This window comes from Orbilia oligospora, assembly GCF_000225545.1.
Source record: "Orbilia oligospora ATCC 24927 unplaced genomic scaffold scaffold00043, whole genome shotgun sequence".
NCBI classification, from domain to species: Eukaryota; Fungi; Ascomycota; class Orbiliomycetes; order Orbiliales; family Orbiliaceae; genus Orbilia; species Orbilia oligospora.
In genome coordinates, this window is record NW_011645600.1 from 112,744 (window position 1) to 131,206 (window position 18,463).

An 18,463-nucleotide genomic window follows, 5' to 3' on the forward strand; every position below is an offset into this window, starting at 1 on the left:
CCAAGTGTATCTGTATCCGCATCCGCATCCGCGACTCCATCGATATCAATAGCGTTCACAAACCCGGCCATCTATCACCAGGAATACCAAAGATACTCTTCGGAAAAGGGCAGCAATATCCATGTCTTCAAATTCAACGGCAGGACTGACCACAGGAGGCTCGGGTTCATCATCATACAAAACACGACAATATACGCATCTTCAAGGTCAATTGGCACAACTTCAAGCCAATCTGTCTGATATGGAAGAACTACTCCGAATGACCTCAAACCAAGCAGAAAAGATCAGGACACTAGGGGGGTTGCAAGCCGGGCTGTTCATGGGAGCTACCAAGGTCTTTGAGGACAGCGAGAAATAATTCGCACCAACCTAACACTCCTCGTTCGGCTCCTCCCAATCTACCTACTTACCCTTGCCTTCACAAGGGGTCAATAAAGTCGCTCCTAAATAAAGCATCCCAGTGCTCGCTCAGCTGGAGAATATTTTCTTCGTTTTTAGGTTTATCTGCTTTTATCTTGCTGTTATCTCTTCTTAGTTTAATTCCCCGTTCCTGTTTCTGCTTAAAAGTACCTACCTTTGGTTCGCCGCCAAGTACTCTCAGCACCACCACCACCACCACCACCACCGCTCTTGGTATCGCCATTCACACCATTCACACCATCATCATCCATCATCCATCAACCTACTCAGACATGGACGACCACCTTCTCCTCTCCCTAACCTCCTGGCCGGACCCAGACCCACAGACAATATCTTTATCGTCTCTCATTCCTCGTATCCAATCCGAACGCGGTCCTTTCAAAAACGTCACCGAAGACAGTCTCAACGAGGAGATAGTAGCTGCAGAGAAACTATCCGACGAGGACGCGATACGCGATGACGACCCAACCCCTTTGCCGATCACTGCCGATGACCAGCCCAATCCACGGGAGACTCTTGCCCTTAAAAAACAAGAACTCATCAAATTGATCGAGTGAGCATTTTCCTCTAGGCTCAATTCCGTCAGTCTTCTCTCATGAAGGCTTTATAGAGCAAACGCGGAAATTCAATGGGCTAACGAGGCCATGTTCACATTATAGGCATGCGCAGTTCGATGCTATGTCTGCTCTAGATTTTGTTTCTTTGCTCTTATCCAACGTTCGTCCGACACACGCCGAAGCTTCGATGTCTCGACACTTAAAAGATACCATATCAAGTGGGACGCTCGGATCCGACTCAGTACGAAAGAAAGATTCTACACAGGCTGAAAAGACGGACAGTGAAACAATCTCAAAGGGTTGGAGATCCGAGTCCCTGGTGCAGTCAGCTAGCTCGCTCCTTAACGCCGCCTCACGCCTGGCCCAGGAATCCGAACGAGAACAGATGTACTGGGAGGATGTCCTTGATGTGAAAAGAGAAGGGTGGGCTATTTGCCGGGTCCCTAGGGAGCCACAAAGCCTAGGGGTCAGATTTGGCTTCTCAGAAGGTATTGCACCTTTCGCTGTTCAGTTCGGCACTATAATTGTTACTGGAACCACGCTAACTGCTCACAGCCGGTGCGGATGAGAAGTATCGTGGACTAGGCGTGCTCCGTAAAGGAACGGATGGAGCGATAACAATGCAAGATCTTCTTAGCCATGGAACCCTGAACAGAGGCTCAGTCCGAGTGCGAGTTTCACGCGGTGGACGGGTTACAGGGACATCAAAACCATTTGAAGATGACACACAGACATCGGGAATCACCGGAATGATCCAAAATTCTAGAAACTATGCTTACGAACATGAGTTATTCCTCGAAATTGCTCGAGAGGCAAGGACACTAGCAAATCTTGGGTTTCGAAATGTCGACGAGGCGGTCACATTCGAGCTTGCGACGGATAGTACTATTATCATTGATATGGTGAGCTTTCCACATATTCATCCAGGACACAAAGGGGTATATTAACAGGAGAAACCAGACGAGCAATGCAGATATATCGGTTCTGGAAACAACTTCTGATAACGACAACGAACTGGCGCAGGGCCTCTCGACAGCTCTCCATCTCCTCCTATCTCACGCTCATCGACAGAGCCTTATGAAAAGGCGGCTTCCACCTTCGTTACTAACACAACGTCCGACGCCAAATCCGCCTCTCAACTTACTCCGGCCGATAGTATCGCATCTTCGGCACCGGAGCAACACGGATGAATTCGAAGCTTCTGCATCTAGACTCATTAGCTATGCGAAATCGGCTGGCCTGAGCGCGCGCCTCACACTTGAGAAATGCCACAACTGTTTGTCGAAGGATATAGAAGACGCTGAAGACGCTGTTGATTCGTTGATCGGGCTCCTAGAGTCAAAAGCAACAATTTACCTCCCAGGAAGCTGGAAACTTGTCGTTTTGACCCAGACGCTTCTTGGCCCATCTATATTCGGGACAAGGTTCGCCGTGCATACCGCACACGATGGTAGCTGTGCCACGTTGATGGGCACTAACTCATTTAGTTCTCAAGCAGAAGTTCAAAGATACTTACAGTGGTGTTTGGAGCGAAGTGTCATAAATTATATAACCGGTAGGATAATTGAATGGGAGCAGATTGCGATGAGTAACGAGATGACGAAGGCTGGAGAACAAGCCCAATACAAACGCCTAAGGGTAGAAGTCGAAAACGAACATCTTGCAGTCCGCTGGACAGTCGGAGGGGGGGAAGACGAGAATCATAGGTGGACTGGTGGGGAAGGATCACCGTCCCTAGAGGCTCTTATAAGGTCAATTTAACTAAGTAGAAGATTCTTTCTTGACTCGATCGGGAAGAAAGGCGGAAAATTTTATATTTTCAAAAGCATACAAAGCATTATGTACAAAGAGCTGCTAGAATTTAGCAAACCTTAGAACCCACAGAAAGCAAAGAAAAGAGGAAAAAAACGTCTGCCGTGGACGGGATATGGAGCTAGCCTTTTTATCGTTTCTTCCCAAACCTAGATCTCAGCTCGATTTTTCCTTAGCTAGCCTCTCCTGCTCCATTTCTTCTTCTGCGGCCCGATAGTATTTTGCGGTATCAACGCCGTGCTTTGTACCACAACCACAAACGGTCAGTTAGGAGGTCTATTTAATGAACGGGTACAACAGTAAGATTGGTGTCCCTACCTGGTCATGATTTGCGAGATTGAACCATGGGAAAACGTATAGCATTAATTGTGAGTACCGGCTATTCCTAGCAGCGACACCTTGCATATAGGGTGTCAAATTGCTCTCGCCGTACAGAGATTCCTTCTTTTTGACTTTGTTGATCATTTCTCTCATATCCATCTTGACCTCTCGTTCGTTTTCTCTCCACCCCCAGAACCTGACTATTGAAGGAGATTCCGGAATCAGCTATTGGTTTCGAGGGAGGATAGTGGGGCAACTATACGAGAACTCTGTTGGTATGCGATGAGGAATCCGCCTGTCAAGCCAATGAGTCCGCTCGTTCGCATTCCAGACATGACTGCCGTCCTTCCCATGTATTGTGGTGCGCACACCTCCATCAACATGTAGAGACCCGGAGCTGCCGCCGTTGAAAGAGCAATTGTCGCATAGTCGGACGGTCGAAAGTATCGTACAACACGGGTGACATACCTAGTGCTAGCTGTTAGGGTTCCGGTAGAATTCAAGCAGGAAAGGGAGGGCCGTACGGATCATTGTCTATAAGCTAGTTATTCCTTGATGTTAGTATCATATCACTTGCGCCAGTCGCGACGGAAGGATACTGACAGGGTACGGATGGTCGATTTTCTTTGGAGGGACAGCCATCTTGTCTATGGATCTCTGGAACTATCAAGATGCAATATTGGGTAACCAATTGTAGTTTATCGGAGCTACTGGGAAGGACGGTTTCGAGTCCGGTTCGGTTCTGAGTGGATGGAGGGGATACTAGTAGAATCTTGAATTTAAAATTCGTGAAGGTCGAACGGAACCTCCGAATTGCCTTGGTGCCATTCCTTAGCACACAAACAGACCAGAGCCTCCACACTTTACTGCCACAGGTAGTTATACCGCCAACCACAGTCAACAACCACGACCACGACCACGACCACGACTAGCCATATTGAGATGGGAATCCAATATATCATCAGAAATGGCAACTATCTACAACTTCGATATCGAAAGGGCAGGCGAAATCAACATCGATGCACCACTTGGATCACCGAAGCCTCGACCGCCTATTAAGAGACGGCGGGAAGAGCGTCTAGATGACCTTGAACATAACTTCCTCACTCCTCTCGACCAGTTTCCAGTAGAATGGTTAAATAATCTACAAGAGTGTGGCATCCAAAGACCCAGTTGATTCTTGTTTCCATTGTTTCCACGATCCTGACATCACCCTCTTCCACCATTAGGCGATGGGAGGACCCTCCGGATTACTATTCCCTCTTTGCACTGTCTTCTACCATGACAAGGACTGTTATTCGATTTACACGCGAAGGCCTAGAAGGCCGTGTCACTGGGTACAAGGAGGTATCCGTCCCAGCCCAGTCTATCAACGCTAAGAACTCTACGTCCTTGTTACGGAAACCAGGAACTAGGGCCGATTTTGTTCGTGGAAAAGCTGGTTTCTTTCCTTTCGCGCCGGGAGGTCTAGAAGTTGGATCGTCGAATGAAGTATCAGAAGATCTCGCTGCTGTTGAGTTTGCCCAAGATTCGCTCTACGGGAGAGATGGCATGCTGCAAATCGCCCCTGGGTTGTTACGAGGGTTGGGCGTAGAAGGCGACGGTGAGCCAGACGAGGATGAAGACGATGATGGATTCCAATTTGGAGATGTTAAGCCAATCCGGCAACTGAAAGACGTACTCGGATCGAATGAGCGACGAGTGCAATCTACAGTCGCTATATCTGAACTAGAAGGTATCGACGACCTACTGCCAGTCGAATTCCCACTTCTTGCCCCGCGAGGCCAACTTGCTCCCTCATCCGCCGTATCACGTGGCAAAGAGTGGGCTCATATGGTTGACATCAACCAAGATTTGACCAACTTTAAAGAACTTGTGCCCAACATGGCTCGGGAATGGACTTTTGAGCTTGACAACTTTCAGAAAGAAGCGGTTTACCATCTTGAAAACGGAGATTCAGTCTTCGTTGCGGCACATACCTCGGCTGGAAAAACCGTCGTCGCTGAGTATGCTATTGCACTAGCCGCCAAGCATATGACAAAGGCAATATACACCTCACCTATCAAGGCACTGAGCAACCAAAAGTTCCGAGACTTCAGGAATATATTCGATGACGTTGGGATTTTGACCGGTGATGTGCAAATCAACCCAGAGGCTAGTTGTCTAATAATGACAACGGAAATTCTACGCAGCATGCTCTACCGTGGAGCTGACCTCATCCGAGACGTTGAATTTGTTATTTTTGATGAGGTTCACTATGTTAATGATCAAGAAAGGGGTGTGGTTTGGGAAGAAGTCATTATCATGCTCCCAGATCACGTGAATCTTATTTTGCTATCCGCGACTGTTCCGAACACACAGGAATTTGCAAGCTGGGTTGGACGGACAAAAAAGAAGGACATATATGTCATATCTACCCCGAAGCGCCCAGTACCTTTGGAGCATTATCTGTGGGCTGGAAAGAAGATGCATAAGATTGTCGACCAGAACAAGAAGTTTTTGGAGACCGGACTTAGAGACGCCAACGAGGCAATGTCTGGGAAGAAAGACGAGAGACCGAACCAATCGGTGCCTACTCGCGGAAACATTTCCCAGAGAGGTGGTCAGAGGGGCGGTCCAAATCACCGTGGAAGCCAATCCGCCCGTGGAGGAAGGGGTGGGAATGTTATGCGCGGGGCTAGCGGAGCGGCGTCTTTCAACCGTGGGGGTAGGGGGGGTAGAACTACGGCGAACCAAGACAAGAATCTCTGGGTCCATTTAGTCCAACATTTAAAAAAAGAGGATCTTCTTCCAGGCTGCATATTCGTTTTCTCCAAGAAAAGATGCGAAGAAAACGCCGACGCTCTCTCAAACCTAGACTATTGCACAGCCAATGAAAAAAGCGCCATTCATATGATTGTGGAAAAGTCGATAGCTAGGTTACGAATCGAAGACAGGCAACTGCCTCAAATCCGCCGCTTGAGAGATCTCCTCTCTAGGGGAATCGCGGTCCACCATGGAGGCTTGCTACCAATTGTCAAAGAAATGGTCGAAATCCTCTTCGCGAAATCATTAGTAAAGGTTCTATTTGCCACGGAAACTTTTGCCATGGTAAGTCTCTCATATATTCTCGAAGAACGATTTCTTACTCGTTTTAGGGATTAAACCTTCCTACACGTACGGTGGTATTCTCGGGAATCAGAAAACACGATGGAAGATCGTTTAGGGACCTTCTTTCCGGAGAATACATTCAAATGGCGGGCCGAGCCGGCCGAAGGGGTTTGGATAGTTCCGGGACAGTAATCATAGTTGGCAACGGAGATGAAGCCCCGCCGGCAGGCACCCTTAAGACTATGATCCTCGGACAGCCGACAAAGTTACAGAGCCAATTTCGCCTCACTTATAACATGATATTAAATTTACTGCGTGTGGAGGCCCTCAAGATTGAAGAGATGATCAAGAGAAGTTTCAGTGAAAACGCTACACAAACACTACTTCCCGAGCACCAGAAAATGGTTACAGCGAACGAGGAAGGTCTCAAGAAACTTATAAGAGAGGATTGTATCTACTGCAACGAAGACCTGGATACACTTCACGAGGCAGGGATAACATACAAGAAGCTGACACAGGAATTACATACGCTAGCTCTCAAGAACCCCCAAGGGAAACGGATGTACTGTTCTGGAAGAGTTATTATACTTCAAGATAAAGATAGTACCAGAACTATCGGCGTCTTGATACGGCCCTCGCAAACTACGGGTGCGGATCCCGTTATCCAGATTCTGAAGCTCACCGGGGGCAATGATCAAAAGATACCAGGCGATGCTGTCCCCTTCAACCCCCTTTTCGCCCCTGTAATTCGACAGGTGGCAGGTGATAAGGTTAAAATCAAGGAGACAGCGGTGCCACTCTCACAAATAGAATATATATCGAAAACTGTTGTCGATGCGCGCATTACAGAGGCCCGAACAGGGAAGGCGGCCGTCGTAAAACAATTGCTACAAGAACTGAAAGAACTGGGTCAGGGCCTCGACGACTCTGCATGGACAGAAAATGATTGGACAAAAATCAGAGACATGCGGTTCCAGGAAGTGATGAAAGGGCGAAAAGCCGAATTGCAAAAGATTAAAAAATGCAAGAGCTTAAGCTGCCCAAAATTCGCAAAACATTTCCGGGCTAGGAATGAAGAATACAAACTCCAGGAGAAAATAAAAAACCTCAAACAACTCATTTCCGATCAAAATCTCCAACTGTTGCCGGACTACGAGCAACGAGTCAGAGTATTAAAACAACTGGACTTCATTGATGAAAGTTCACGGGTCCAGCTGAAAGGGAGAGTTGCATGCGAGATAAACTCTGCGAATGAATTAGTACTAACAGAACTCATCCTCGAGAATACACTTGCTGACTTTGAACCGGAGGAAATGGTAGCGCTGTTGTCTGCTTTTGTTTTCCAGGAGAAAACAGACACAGTCCCGGTAGTACCACCGAAGCTTGAGCGAGGGAAAGAGAAAATATTGGAGATTGCCAAACGAGTCAATGAGATACAGTCCGAGCACCAGGTTCTAATCAACGCCGAGACGGACGATTTCGAAGGGCGTCCACGATTCGGTCTCATGGAAGTGGTCTACGAATGGGCAAAGGGGATGAGTTTCGAGCGGATTACAGATCTGACAGACGTTCTGGAGGGCACCATTGTTCGGGTGATTACACGATTGGACGAAACATGCAGAGAGGTCCGAAATGCAGCCAGAATCATTGGGGACCCGGCGCTGTATCAAAAAGCGGAGAAGTGCCAGGAGATTATTCGGAGGGACATTATATCATGCGGCTCTCTCTACTTCTAGTCCTTAGCTTAGTTCCATGTATGTAACGTGTATTTAAAGCTAGCACGAGCCAAGGGAATCCAAAGTAATATTATAATCAGTAAGGTATAAACAGGATATCCGAGCTCCAGAGGTCGTACAGTGATTCAAATAGACTTTTTTTTTTTTTTTTGCCTCCGATAATGTTTGATATCAAAGAACCCATAGAGTCCACATCCCAGAAAGGTTCGAAAAGAATTATGTCTTAAGATCTTTGTACTTTTACTAGTCTTACCCATTGGTTTCATATATTTATTGCGGAGGCCTAGATCAACGCGTACGCCTGCTAAGGAAATACGTATATGAGTATATAAAGAAGTGCTTAATTCATATGTATTTACCTAAGTACTTAAGTACCCATGTAGGTACCTAGGTAGGTACTGAGTAAAGTACTTACTTATATACCCGGCGAGAGAGGGAAGGAGAGCTGGGAGTGGAAGGCTGGAATCCAAACTACGAAGTATATCCCCACGTAGCCAGAGGTAAGTATTTGAGTATCGTGCTTAAGTGAGTACAAAGTAACGACTCAATTAGGATTAGGTGCTCAGGTAATGAATAAATAGGAAGACACTCGGCTAGAAAGGACTTGGTGGATTTATGTAGAGGAGGGCCTGCTGAGAAGGAAAGCAGGGAGGGGGGGGGAGGGGGAGACAGGAAAAGAGGGTTCAAAAAAAAAAAAAAAAGAAGAAGAAGAAGAAGAGAGCGAGAGAGGCAGAAAACCCAATCTGCGCCCCCACCAGAACCACCAGAACAAAAACACTCCACAACCACAACCCCGACTGAAGCGAGCAAGCAGAATCAGTACTTCAGCACACCACAGTAGCTAATCGCACCAGGTCTAAACAACTGTGCCTACGTACGACCATCCTCGATTTGCACGCCTTATTATTCTCTCGAGGTTACCTTGACCCCTGACAAGGTTGGATGACATAATACCCGCCAAAGATGGATCAAATAAATCCATTGCTGAGGCAATCTATCGTCGAGACCTTCGACCATACCCTAGAGATTCGCCGGAATGCTGAAAGACAGCTCAAGCAAGTGAGTTCGCGGGAGTATTCTCTTTTGCTACAGCAAATCTGTGTGTCTTAGATCTCTAACTTACCTCTTTTTTTTTTTTTTTTTTTTGTGTGTATATTAGGCGGAGCAAGCTCCCGGCTTCATTGGAGCCTTATTACACATTGTCGATACCGACCACGATGAGAACATTCGTCTATCCGGTAAGCATCTACAATTCAGGGGGCAGCCCCAAAACCGGGAGTTTGTAAGGAACTGATAATCCCATCTATCTAACGCTTCGACTCGCTTTCTCCAGCCGTCCTGTACCTCAAAAACAAGGTTCTACGATCTTGGGAGCCTTCGGCGGCAGACGTAAAACCCTCGCCGATCCCAGAAGACGAGAAACCTGCATTCAGAGAGCGATTAATTCCGACTCTAACTCGATCCAACCCTAAAATTCGACATCAAATGCTACCTTTGATGGGTAAAATTCTGCATTATGATTTCCCAGAACGATGGCCCTCATATATGCACAGTACGATATCCCTACTACAAGCAAACGATGCCTCATCCGTGTTTTCGGGACTACAGTGCCTTTTGGCTATCTGCAGGGTCTACAGGCTGAAGAGTGCCACGGAAAAGCGGGAGGAACTCGAAGGCGTTATCAAAGCCACTTTCCCTTTGATTCTTGATATCGGCAGCAAACTGGCAAATCAAAACGATGCGGATTCGGGTGAAATGCTAAGGCTCATATTCAAAAGCTACAAGCATGCTATTTATGTAAGCTTCAATCAGTATTTTACCCAATTTTTTTTGCTAATTCTGCCAATGTAATAGTACGAGCTCCTCGCAACGTTGCGAGAACATGGATCAATCGTCCGCTGGGCTACTCTATTCATCAATATTGTCAACAAGGTCCCTCCTCCTGAATCTCTACCTGAGGATATCGACGAGCGAGAAATGCATTCTTGGTGGAAGGCTAAGAAGTGGGCTTATTCTAATCTGAATAGGCTGTTTGTTCGGTATATTAACGGTTGCGGCTCGCATTTTGAGGAATGTAATGCTGAAAAAAAGCTAGATACGGGAACCCACAAAGCCTGTCGAAGTCCACAACGGCCGAGTACGAACAGTTTGCTCACAATTTCATTGAAAACTTTGTGCCAGAAATCGTCAAGGCATACCTTGGCCAAATCGACCTTTGGGCCCAGAAACAAACATGGCTCAGCCGAAACTGTCTTTCATTTACTTTGAGCTTTCTTGAAGAATGGTAATTTCATCTTTGACTAGGGGTATGCATATTATATTTGGCTGACGAAACCCCCAGTATCAAGCCAAAGAACACATGGCAGTTGCTCAAACCGCATGTTGACATTCTCGTCTCGCATGTATTGTTTCCCCTTCTCTGTCAAAGCTCGGACGATCTGGAAATGTTTGAATCCGAACCTGTTGAATACATCCACAGGAAATTGAGTAAGTTATTTTTAGCATAATAGGCGGAAGTCGACTTCCTATTTTTCTAATAAACGTCGGCTTCTATCTAGACTTTTACGAAGATATATCCGCCCCGGATGTTGCAGCTACCAATTTCCTAGTAACTCTCACCAAGAGCAGGAAAACTACAGTATTCAATGTTCTCAACTATATTAATCAAATTGTCAACAGGTGGGTATCAGTCTGCCGGGCAGTACCAACATTTTCAGGCTGACGATTCATTCTAGATACGAGCAATGCCCGGAAGCCGAAAAGAATCCGCTAGAAAAAGAAGGAGCGCTTCGAATGATTGGGTCGCTGTCATCTATTCTTCTTGGGAAAAAGAGTCCTATTGCGGATAAAATCGAATACTTCTTCGTCCGGCACGTTTTCCCAGAATTTCAAAGCAGATTCCCCTTTTTGAGAGCTCGAGCATGTGATGTTGTCGACAAATTTAGCGATCTTGATTTCCAAGACCAAAACGTAAGACACTTGTGACACTTAATAATTCAATCGGCTAACCTTGTATTAGAATATCGTCCTGATTTATGAAAGCATTATCACATGCCTCAACGACGAAAGACTTCCTGTGCGCGTGGAAGCAGCGTTGGCTCTTTCGCCCCTCATCAGGCATGAGTACATCAAAACTCAGATGCAGGGCACGATTGTGCAGATCATGCAACAGCTATTGAAGCTTACAAACGAAGTTGACCTCGATTCGCTTGCAAATGTTATGGAAGAGCTCGTCGAAAGTTTTGCAACACAGTTGACACCATTCGCAGTCGACTTGACGAAGTCCCTTCGAGACACATACATTCGAATTGTCTCAGAAGTGCTTGACAAGACCGCCGAGGATGAGTTTAATGAACTTATTGACGATAAGAGTATCACAGCGCTTGGGATTCTTCAAACAATCGGAACCTTGATATTGACCTTGGAAACATCCCCGGACATCCTTCTGCTCTTAGAGACAATTTTGGAGCCGGTCATCAAAATTACACTCGAGAACAAGCTTTACGGTATGTGCTCCCGGGCTTGATACTCTCAAGTGGGCAAAAAACACTGACCTGTTACCCGTTAGATCTCTATAACGAGGTCTTTGAGATAATTGATAGCTGCACGTTTTCTGCGAAGGCGATATCACCCACAATGTGGATGATCTTCGGACTCATCCATTCTACTTTCAAAGACAAAGCGGAATTCTATGTAGAAGAGATGCTCCCAGCCCTTGACAACTACGTTACCTACGGTGCTGATGTCATGAAACAAAACCCTGCATATCTCGAAGCTATATACGATATAATTCAGACTATCTTTGTTCATGACAAGTTGGGGGCCATGGATAGAATTTGCGGCTGCAAACTTGCGGAGGCCGTTTTGCTGAATCTGCGAGGCCATGCTGATGTCTATCTTAGCCGGCTAATCGAACTACCGATGCTCTGCCTAACAGCAGAAAACCATGCAAAAGTTAAAGCCTACCGAGTCCATCTCATGGAGATGGTCATCAACTGTATCTACTACAACCCCAGCCAAACACTTCAGTTCCTTGAACAACATGGATGGACAGCGAAATTTTTCACAATGTGGTTTTCGAACATCGATAACTTCAATCGGGTACACGACAAGAAGCTGTCGATAGTCGCAATAGTATCTTTGCTAGACCTGAGGCCTGAGCAGATACCTGCGAGCATTCAGCCGTACTGGAATAGGCTGCTCCAGGGCTTGGTAAAACTCTTTCATACGTTACCTGTTGCAATGCAAGGTGTGTGTTTCTTTAGGAGTTTAGCATCTAGCTATGGGTTACTGCTAACATAAAGCTCGTTCTGATCAGCCCGCGAAGATGCGCAAAAGGAGGATCTCTATGATGAAGGGTATCCATCTGATAGTGACAATGAATGGGAGGGAGAGGGAAATGAAGGTTGGGAAGAAAACGAAAATGACGACAAAGATGTTGCCGACGAAGAAGCACAAGCATATATAGAATTCTTAAATCAAGAGGTTAGCACCTGGCCCGCACAGCCCCATTTTTCATTTTTCATCTTTTTCATCCTCTTTTTTTTGTATAAAGCTAATTATGCACTTGTAGGCCCAGAGGTTCAACCCCCAATCATACACTGCAGAAGATGACGAGGGCGACTTAGAAGAAGAATCGTTACTCGAGACTCCTCTAGATAATGTTGAACCGTACCAACTTTTTAGAGATTCATTCATTAGTAAGTTTTCAAGCGTCTAGGAGTTTGATGAAAGCTTTCACTAATTCCCTCCAGATCTCAAAAATACTCAACCACAGATGTACGATAACTTAATAGGCTCACTTTCGGATGAGGAGAAAAATGTACTACAGGGTGTAGTAAAACAAGCAGATGCTAATCAGGCCGCTATGGAGAATATAAACAAGACAGCTATCTAAAGCCGTGATCAAAAAGTTTCCCTGTTTCTTTCGGAGTTAGTAGCTACCTTTTATACTCGGAGGAAATCAAGACTGGATATCATCATCTTCTATATTGTCTGGGCGAGGACCCCGAGGTTATTAGAAGTGAGCGATGTACATTTAGGCTACTAATCTGATCCATTCGTAGTCTATTCTGGACCGAGTTATTCTTTTGTTCTGTCCTCTATATTCCCCGTGTTCGTTCCTCCATTCTATCACAAACCGTCATCAAGTCGACTAGGGGGAAACTGGAAGGCTAATTATTATGCTTGCCCCCGTATTTGGGGAAACAAATCGAGATGAGTTGCAGTCTCGCAGTTTGGCTAAGGTCAAGCCGATTGAGATAACACCAAAATACCTGAAATCCCAGCCCTTCCCATCCACCACAGAGTGACAGAAACACAACTCGATGGTGGATAGTTATCCTCGAAATAGAACACGCAATTCTACCTTTCTTTTAATTTTCGCGCGTACGCGCCCACAGACTACTTGTAAAGTTTACCTAGGGCTAAACAAAATTCCTTTGAATAATCTTCCCTTATTCGCATGAGCAATCCCCTAGACGGCTCAGCGGAATTTAACGGAGATTTTTTCTCTCAAGTAGTATTCGACCCATAGGCGCGTTGATGCTATGCAATGGTTGACAGCCGGCAGCAGCTAAGGGTGGTCTAACTGAACTATGCTATCGGAGGCTTCTGTCAAACGAGGATGGGTTTCTATCGTCAGTGGCTCCTGCGCTTGGGAGGGGTGGCCCGCGGCTTGAAGAATAGCGGACTACGCTGGTCCAGACGCCGCGTGAGATTGGTCGAATTTCGCCCTAGCCGAACCAAAAAGCTCTTCTTGCTGACGAAGGAGCTCTTCAGCAGAAAGGCCAGAAGCCTCAAATTTGGTTTGCTTCTTTTCACGAGTCTAGAGAAGGTGCGTAAGTATGATTTCGCCATATGTGCGGTTATATGGTTTATAGTAAGAGCCAATACATACCACTTTCTGTGACTCTTTATGCTCAAGAGCAGTTTCCTGGACATCTTCCACATATTCATTAAAGCCAAGGTCATTAAGAGCCCTTACAACATGCTCGGATGCAATGGTCTTCTTTGCTTCTTTCTCGGCGATTTCGTTTGCTTCGGAGGATATCAGAGTGATGAACTCGACACAACATTCGATGAGCAGATCCCGGGCATCCTTTGCGAAAGCTAGATCAGAAGGCAGTATTTCAGATATTATCTTTTGTACTGTAGCTTTCGGCAGGGAAAGGTCGTCTAGTACCGTTAGATTTCGAGCGGAAATGCCATAGTTAGACACGGGGGGGGAGGGGACCTCTTACCAGACCCGCCAAACTCTCTGTCAGACATTTATGGTGTCGATGAGTAGAATATGTTACTGCTAGGGGTTATGATGATTAACTGTGATGATAGTATGGCGATAGCTTACTGACGGCGATGCCGATGGTGGTAGTTTGGTTGGTGGTTTTAATTTACTCCACCAGACGAGTTGAGGAAATACGGGTGGGCCTGTGTCTCCTGAAGAAATAGACAGTGGCTGCGCGATTTGGTCTTCACCACATCACCCGCTCTTGTTGGCGCGCCATGCATTTATTTGGTCATGAACTGAGCTCAAAACCCTCAAGAAACATCAATCTCCAAAAAGCATTGACCACCCAACATCAACCATTATATTTTTCTCAAATACTTCAAATACGATCCTTCACATGAGCCGATAATCACAATGGTCAAGGCTTCGGCGAGTCAGCCGCGGCTTTCCAACGTCCTCGTCTTTGACAATGGCGCATCCACCATCAAGGCTGGATTTGCGGCTAGAAACACCGACCTTTCAGACTGCACCGTAGTTCCCAATTGTATCGCACGCTCCCGGGACCGGAGACTCTACATCGGAAAGCAACTTGAGAACTGCAAGGATTTCGGGTCTATAGTATTTCGGCAGCCTGTGGAGAAGGTGCGCACCCCTACCATCAGGACATTTGCCTAGCTTATTCCCCGGCCATTAACAGCTCACTGACCGCAGCTTCCACACCATCGGCGGTTTTGCTAGTTGTAGGGATATATTGTCAATTGGGAATCTCAAAAGGAGATCTGGGATAGGCTGCTTCTCGACGACGAATCGCCTTTGAAGGTACCCTTCCCAAATACACTTTCTGTTGTTAACCAGCAGTTTCCGCTCATCAGGAAAAAACCATTAGTGTGATGCGAAAACAACCACCCTAATTCTTACCGAAGCGCCTAATGCGCCAACTCCGCTTCAAACCAACGTTGACCAGATAATTTTCGAGGAATACGAGTTCGGTGCTTACTATAGATGCCCCGCATCGTACGTCCCCTTGGGAGAAGTACGCATTGGCCGGTTTCAAAAGGACCTAGCTAATTCGAGCGACACATAGGCAGTTGGTTTCTTGGAACGACATCGGCCAACTCTTCGACCCGGGGACACAGACCCAGCATAATGCCGCAGAATGTGTCCTGGCCGTCGACTGCGGTTATAGCTTCACTCAAGTGATCCCCGTTATCAATGGAAAGCCCTATCAAGCAGGTATTCGACGTATCGATGTTGGCGGGAAAGTTCTTACAAATTACTTGAAGGAAATGTTTTCTATTCGCCAGCTTAACATGATGGATGAAACATACATTGTCAATGAAATCAAAGAGAGCTGTTGCTATGTTTCCAGCGACCCTAAACGAGACCTCGATATTTGCAAACGGAAGAAACGGAATGGTATTGTTAAAGAATATGTTCTCCCGGACTATAAAAATTTGCACAAAGGTATACTACGAGATGTGCCGGAAAGATACCACTTAGGCAAAGATATGGAACAGACTCTACTTGTCGGAAATGAAAGGTTTATGGCGCCAGAGCTGCTGTTCCATCCTGGCGATGTGGGATATCGGCAAGCTGGCCTCACCGAGATCATCATGAAATCCATTGAGAGCGTCCCGGAAGAACACAGGGCGTTGTTGCTAGCGAACATTGTACTTATCGGTGGCAATGCTCTGCTAAAAGGGTTGAAGGAACGTTTGTACGTGGCTTCTCGATGTTGAAGGAGTGGAGTGGATCTGAGGCTAATTAGGCAAACTGGATAGGGAAGCCGAGTTGATCCCCATGGCTCCGGAGAACCATATGGTTCGGATTAGTATTCCCGAGGAGTATGTCTCCATCCATTCAACCACCCCATGGTTATTGCTTGATCGCACAAAGGCTTTGCATTTGACATCCCCTCTAACATTGCGCTGTAGTCCTATTAAATTCGCGTGGCAAGGTGGGGTGGCGCTTGGAAACAACAAGACAGCATTAGAGCAGCACCGAATAACGAGGGCGGACTATCAAGAACACGGGGCTACATGGCTGGCAAAAAGAATGCTGGGCCAACAGGCGCCCATAATCCAGACAGCAGGTAGCGCAGCCACGGTCCCCAACAAACGACGACGCTCTCCGGGGTAGAGATGAAACGAATTTAACCAAAGTAGATCTAGCTTTATTTTAAAAAAATTTTCTTATTTTTTATTTTAATTTTTTATTATTTTTTATTATTATGTCGTGGTGAAGTCTCAAGGCCCATCTGACATCTTCTTCCTCAAACTTCACCTTCTCCGTCTTTTTTCCTTCCCCGTTTCTGCATAAACCCTGTCGAGTCGGTGCGGGGCACAAGCAAGGCGCGTGGTGGGGGTGCGCCGGCCCCACCCGAGCCTCGCCTACAAACAGATGAGCAAGCCATCGCGCCTGCCCTCTTTTTGGAACTGATTCCTGACGCCTGCCGATTTTGGTCATCTTTTTTTTTTTTTTTTGGAATCATCAAAAAGATTCTAAAGTATAGTTACGGCACCACAGGCAAAGCATCTGTACCTCCACCAGACTAACTTCCTACCCAGGCAATAAACCCTCAAGTCAAGACAAAAAAATTTTCGCAAGTTGCTTTCTTTTTCCCGCCTCTTCAACAGAAATATTACTTTTGGCTCCATCTCCTTTGCATTGCCGTTACTGCGGTCTATCGACGACAACATCTCATACCCGAGCGACAACGTTTTCTTAAGCCACGAACTACCGAGATCCCAATAAACCCCGTCAAAATGGTCCAAAAGGTTTACGTTACGTACAATGACGTTCATAAACTCTGCAAGGAGTCCGCACAAAGGATTTTGGACGACTTCAAACCCGAGCTTATCATCGCAATCGGTGGTGGTGGTTACATCCCAGCCAGAATTCTGAGGTTAGTCTTTGTTCCGGCGGAATCCTGAGTTCCACAGAATTATCGAATCCCGATGTTCTAGCTGCTCATAACCCGTTCAGCCCAAGAACACCCGAACAAAAGAACTGACAGCTTTTCCCCTTTCCTTTTCTTTGGGAATAGATCTTTCCTGAAACAGCCCAACGGAAAGAACATTTCCATCCAGGCTATCGGTATGCTGCCTCCGAATTCATCTGGTCGATGTCAGGGAATTCTGTGTGAACATTCCTTCTTATATATTCGCCTTTCTCAGGACTCTCTCTATACGAAAACCTAGGAACCGGGGAGCCTGAAGAGGCCCCAGGGACCGAGGTCGTTCGACTGCAATGGCTTGATGTAAGTCACAGACACCAGGATTCCTCTATGTTATAGTTTAATACGATCGAACTAACCCAAACCGCTTGGATTTAGTTCAGGTATACACGCTCAAGGCCGTTCCCCATAACCACACCCCGGATGCTAACCACAAAATTTCATGCCTAGCTCTGAAGCTATCAACCACTTGATCGGCAAGAACATACTGATCGTTGATGGTATTTTCGCCTCTTTTTGCTTTCTTTCTTTCTTTTTTTAAGGACCTAAGAAGTATGCTAAAGCGGTTTCAATATAGAGGTCGACGACACTAGAACCACTCTGCAGTATGCTGTCCAAGAGCTTGAGAAGGATGTCCAAGAACAAAGCCGAAAGCTAGGTCGTTCTGAAAAGACTAACTTTAGTATCTTTGTCCTCCATGTGAGTGCTCCGAACATCCCCCGTCTTTGATAATCGTTACCCTCTAACATAAGGTTCGGTAATTCCAGAACAAGGACAAAGAAAAGCGTGGAACGCTCCCCGAAGAGATTGTTAACTCAAGGTACCTCGCTGCCAGAACCACCAAGGATGTCTGGCTTTGCTACCCTTGGGAGGCTGTCGATATCGAAGAGCACGACCGCCTCGCAGCTCAACAGGGCGAGGATAGCCTCTGATTTACTACAACCGGTATTCTCTTCTGATATAACCCGTAAAGCCTTTCCGAGCTATATCCATTTATTTACACGCTGCATTGTACACTGAGTTTGTTCCGCGATTTGATCTATTACAGGTTGCCTACGTGATAGTATATACGGAATAGATATTTCGGAGTTTATAGACTGGTGCGCTGTTTTTTTGCATTGTTCATCTGCCAGATAAATTCTTATTTTGAAATACAAGAGGGGTTTATTCCAATTAGACTAATTCCTTCGACGGTGAATAAATAAAAAGTAAAAAATAAGTTAAGTGTAATAAAAAGGTATCCGAAACATCCATTTCGTCAACTGCGAATACAGTCTAAACGCCAGACATGAATATCAGAGCATCGTGGAAGCTAAAAAGAAAAGGAAAGGAAAAGGAAAGG

At 46.1% G+C, this 18,463-nt stretch overlaps 7 protein-coding genes across 7 annotated transcripts; 5 read left to right on the plus strand and 2 right to left on the minus strand.

Moving 5' to 3' along the window:
* Positions 1-692: 692 nt before the first annotated feature.
* Positions 693-2,738, plus strand: AOL_s00043g36 (uncharacterized protein; the record flags this gene model as incomplete). Its single annotated transcript, XM_011120523.1, has 4 exons — positions 693-973; positions 1,080-1,465; positions 1,533-1,879; positions 1,938-2,738. 4 exons carry the CDS (start codon positions 693-695, stop codon positions 2,736-2,738), a joined length of 1,815 nt encoding a protein of 604 aa, XP_011118825.1.
* A 207-nt stretch (positions 2,739-2,945) lies between these two features.
* On the minus strand, positions 2,946-3,752 carry AOL_s00043g37 (uncharacterized protein; the record flags this gene model as incomplete). Its single annotated transcript, XM_011120524.1, has 5 exons — positions 2,946-3,029; positions 3,108-3,310; positions 3,373-3,578; positions 3,635-3,651; positions 3,714-3,752. The coding sequence occupies 5 exons, from the start codon at positions 3,750-3,752 to the stop codon at positions 2,946-2,948; spliced, it is 549 nt and encodes a 182-aa protein (XP_011118826.1).
* Positions 3,753-4,077: 325 nt separating this feature from the next.
* On the plus strand, positions 4,078-7,936 carry AOL_s00043g38 (uncharacterized protein; the record flags this gene model as incomplete). The annotated part of the gene is made up of 3 exons (XM_011120525.1): positions 4,078-4,262; positions 4,340-6,200; positions 6,248-7,936. 3 exons carry the CDS (start codon positions 4,078-4,080, stop codon positions 7,934-7,936), a joined length of 3,735 nt encoding a protein of 1,244 aa, XP_011118827.1.
* A 963-nt stretch (positions 7,937-8,899) lies between these two features.
* AOL_s00043g39 (uncharacterized protein) lies at positions 8,900-12,833 on the plus strand (the record flags this gene model as incomplete). Its single annotated transcript, XM_011120526.1, has 13 exons — positions 8,900-8,995; positions 9,096-9,174; positions 9,270-9,733; positions 9,791-9,975; positions 10,032-10,220; positions 10,278-10,423; positions 10,495-10,615; positions 10,672-10,906; positions 10,956-11,442; positions 11,505-12,185; positions 12,255-12,421; positions 12,510-12,636; positions 12,691-12,833. The coding sequence occupies 13 exons, from the start codon at positions 8,900-8,902 to the stop codon at positions 12,831-12,833; spliced, it is 3,120 nt and encodes a 1,039-aa protein (XP_011118828.1).
* Positions 12,834-13,628: 795 nt separating this feature from the next.
* Positions 13,629-14,206, minus strand: AOL_s00043g40 (uncharacterized protein; the record flags this gene model as incomplete). Its single annotated transcript, XM_011120527.1, has 3 exons — positions 13,629-13,763; positions 13,836-14,113; positions 14,179-14,206. The coding sequence occupies 3 exons, from the start codon at positions 14,204-14,206 to the stop codon at positions 13,629-13,631; spliced, it is 441 nt and encodes a 146-aa protein (XP_011118829.1).
* A 373-nt stretch (positions 14,207-14,579) lies between these two features.
* AOL_s00043g41 (uncharacterized protein) lies at positions 14,580-16,304 on the plus strand (the record flags this gene model as incomplete). Its single annotated transcript, XM_011120528.1, has 6 exons — positions 14,580-14,807; positions 14,910-14,984; positions 15,052-15,179; positions 15,250-15,882; positions 15,947-16,009; positions 16,100-16,304. The coding sequence occupies 6 exons, from the start codon at positions 14,580-14,582 to the stop codon at positions 16,302-16,304; spliced, it is 1,332 nt and encodes a 443-aa protein (XP_011118830.1).
* Positions 16,305-16,930: 626 nt separating this feature from the next.
* AOL_s00043g42 (uncharacterized protein) lies at positions 16,931-18,053 on the plus strand (the record flags this gene model as incomplete). Its single annotated transcript, XM_011120529.1, has 7 exons — positions 16,931-17,070; positions 17,212-17,261; positions 17,342-17,424; positions 17,500-17,504; positions 17,572-17,621; positions 17,699-17,820; positions 17,889-18,053. The coding sequence occupies 7 exons, from the start codon at positions 16,931-16,933 to the stop codon at positions 18,051-18,053; spliced, it is 615 nt and encodes a 204-aa protein (XP_011118831.1).
* Between the last annotated feature and the right edge of the window lie 410 nt (positions 18,054-18,463).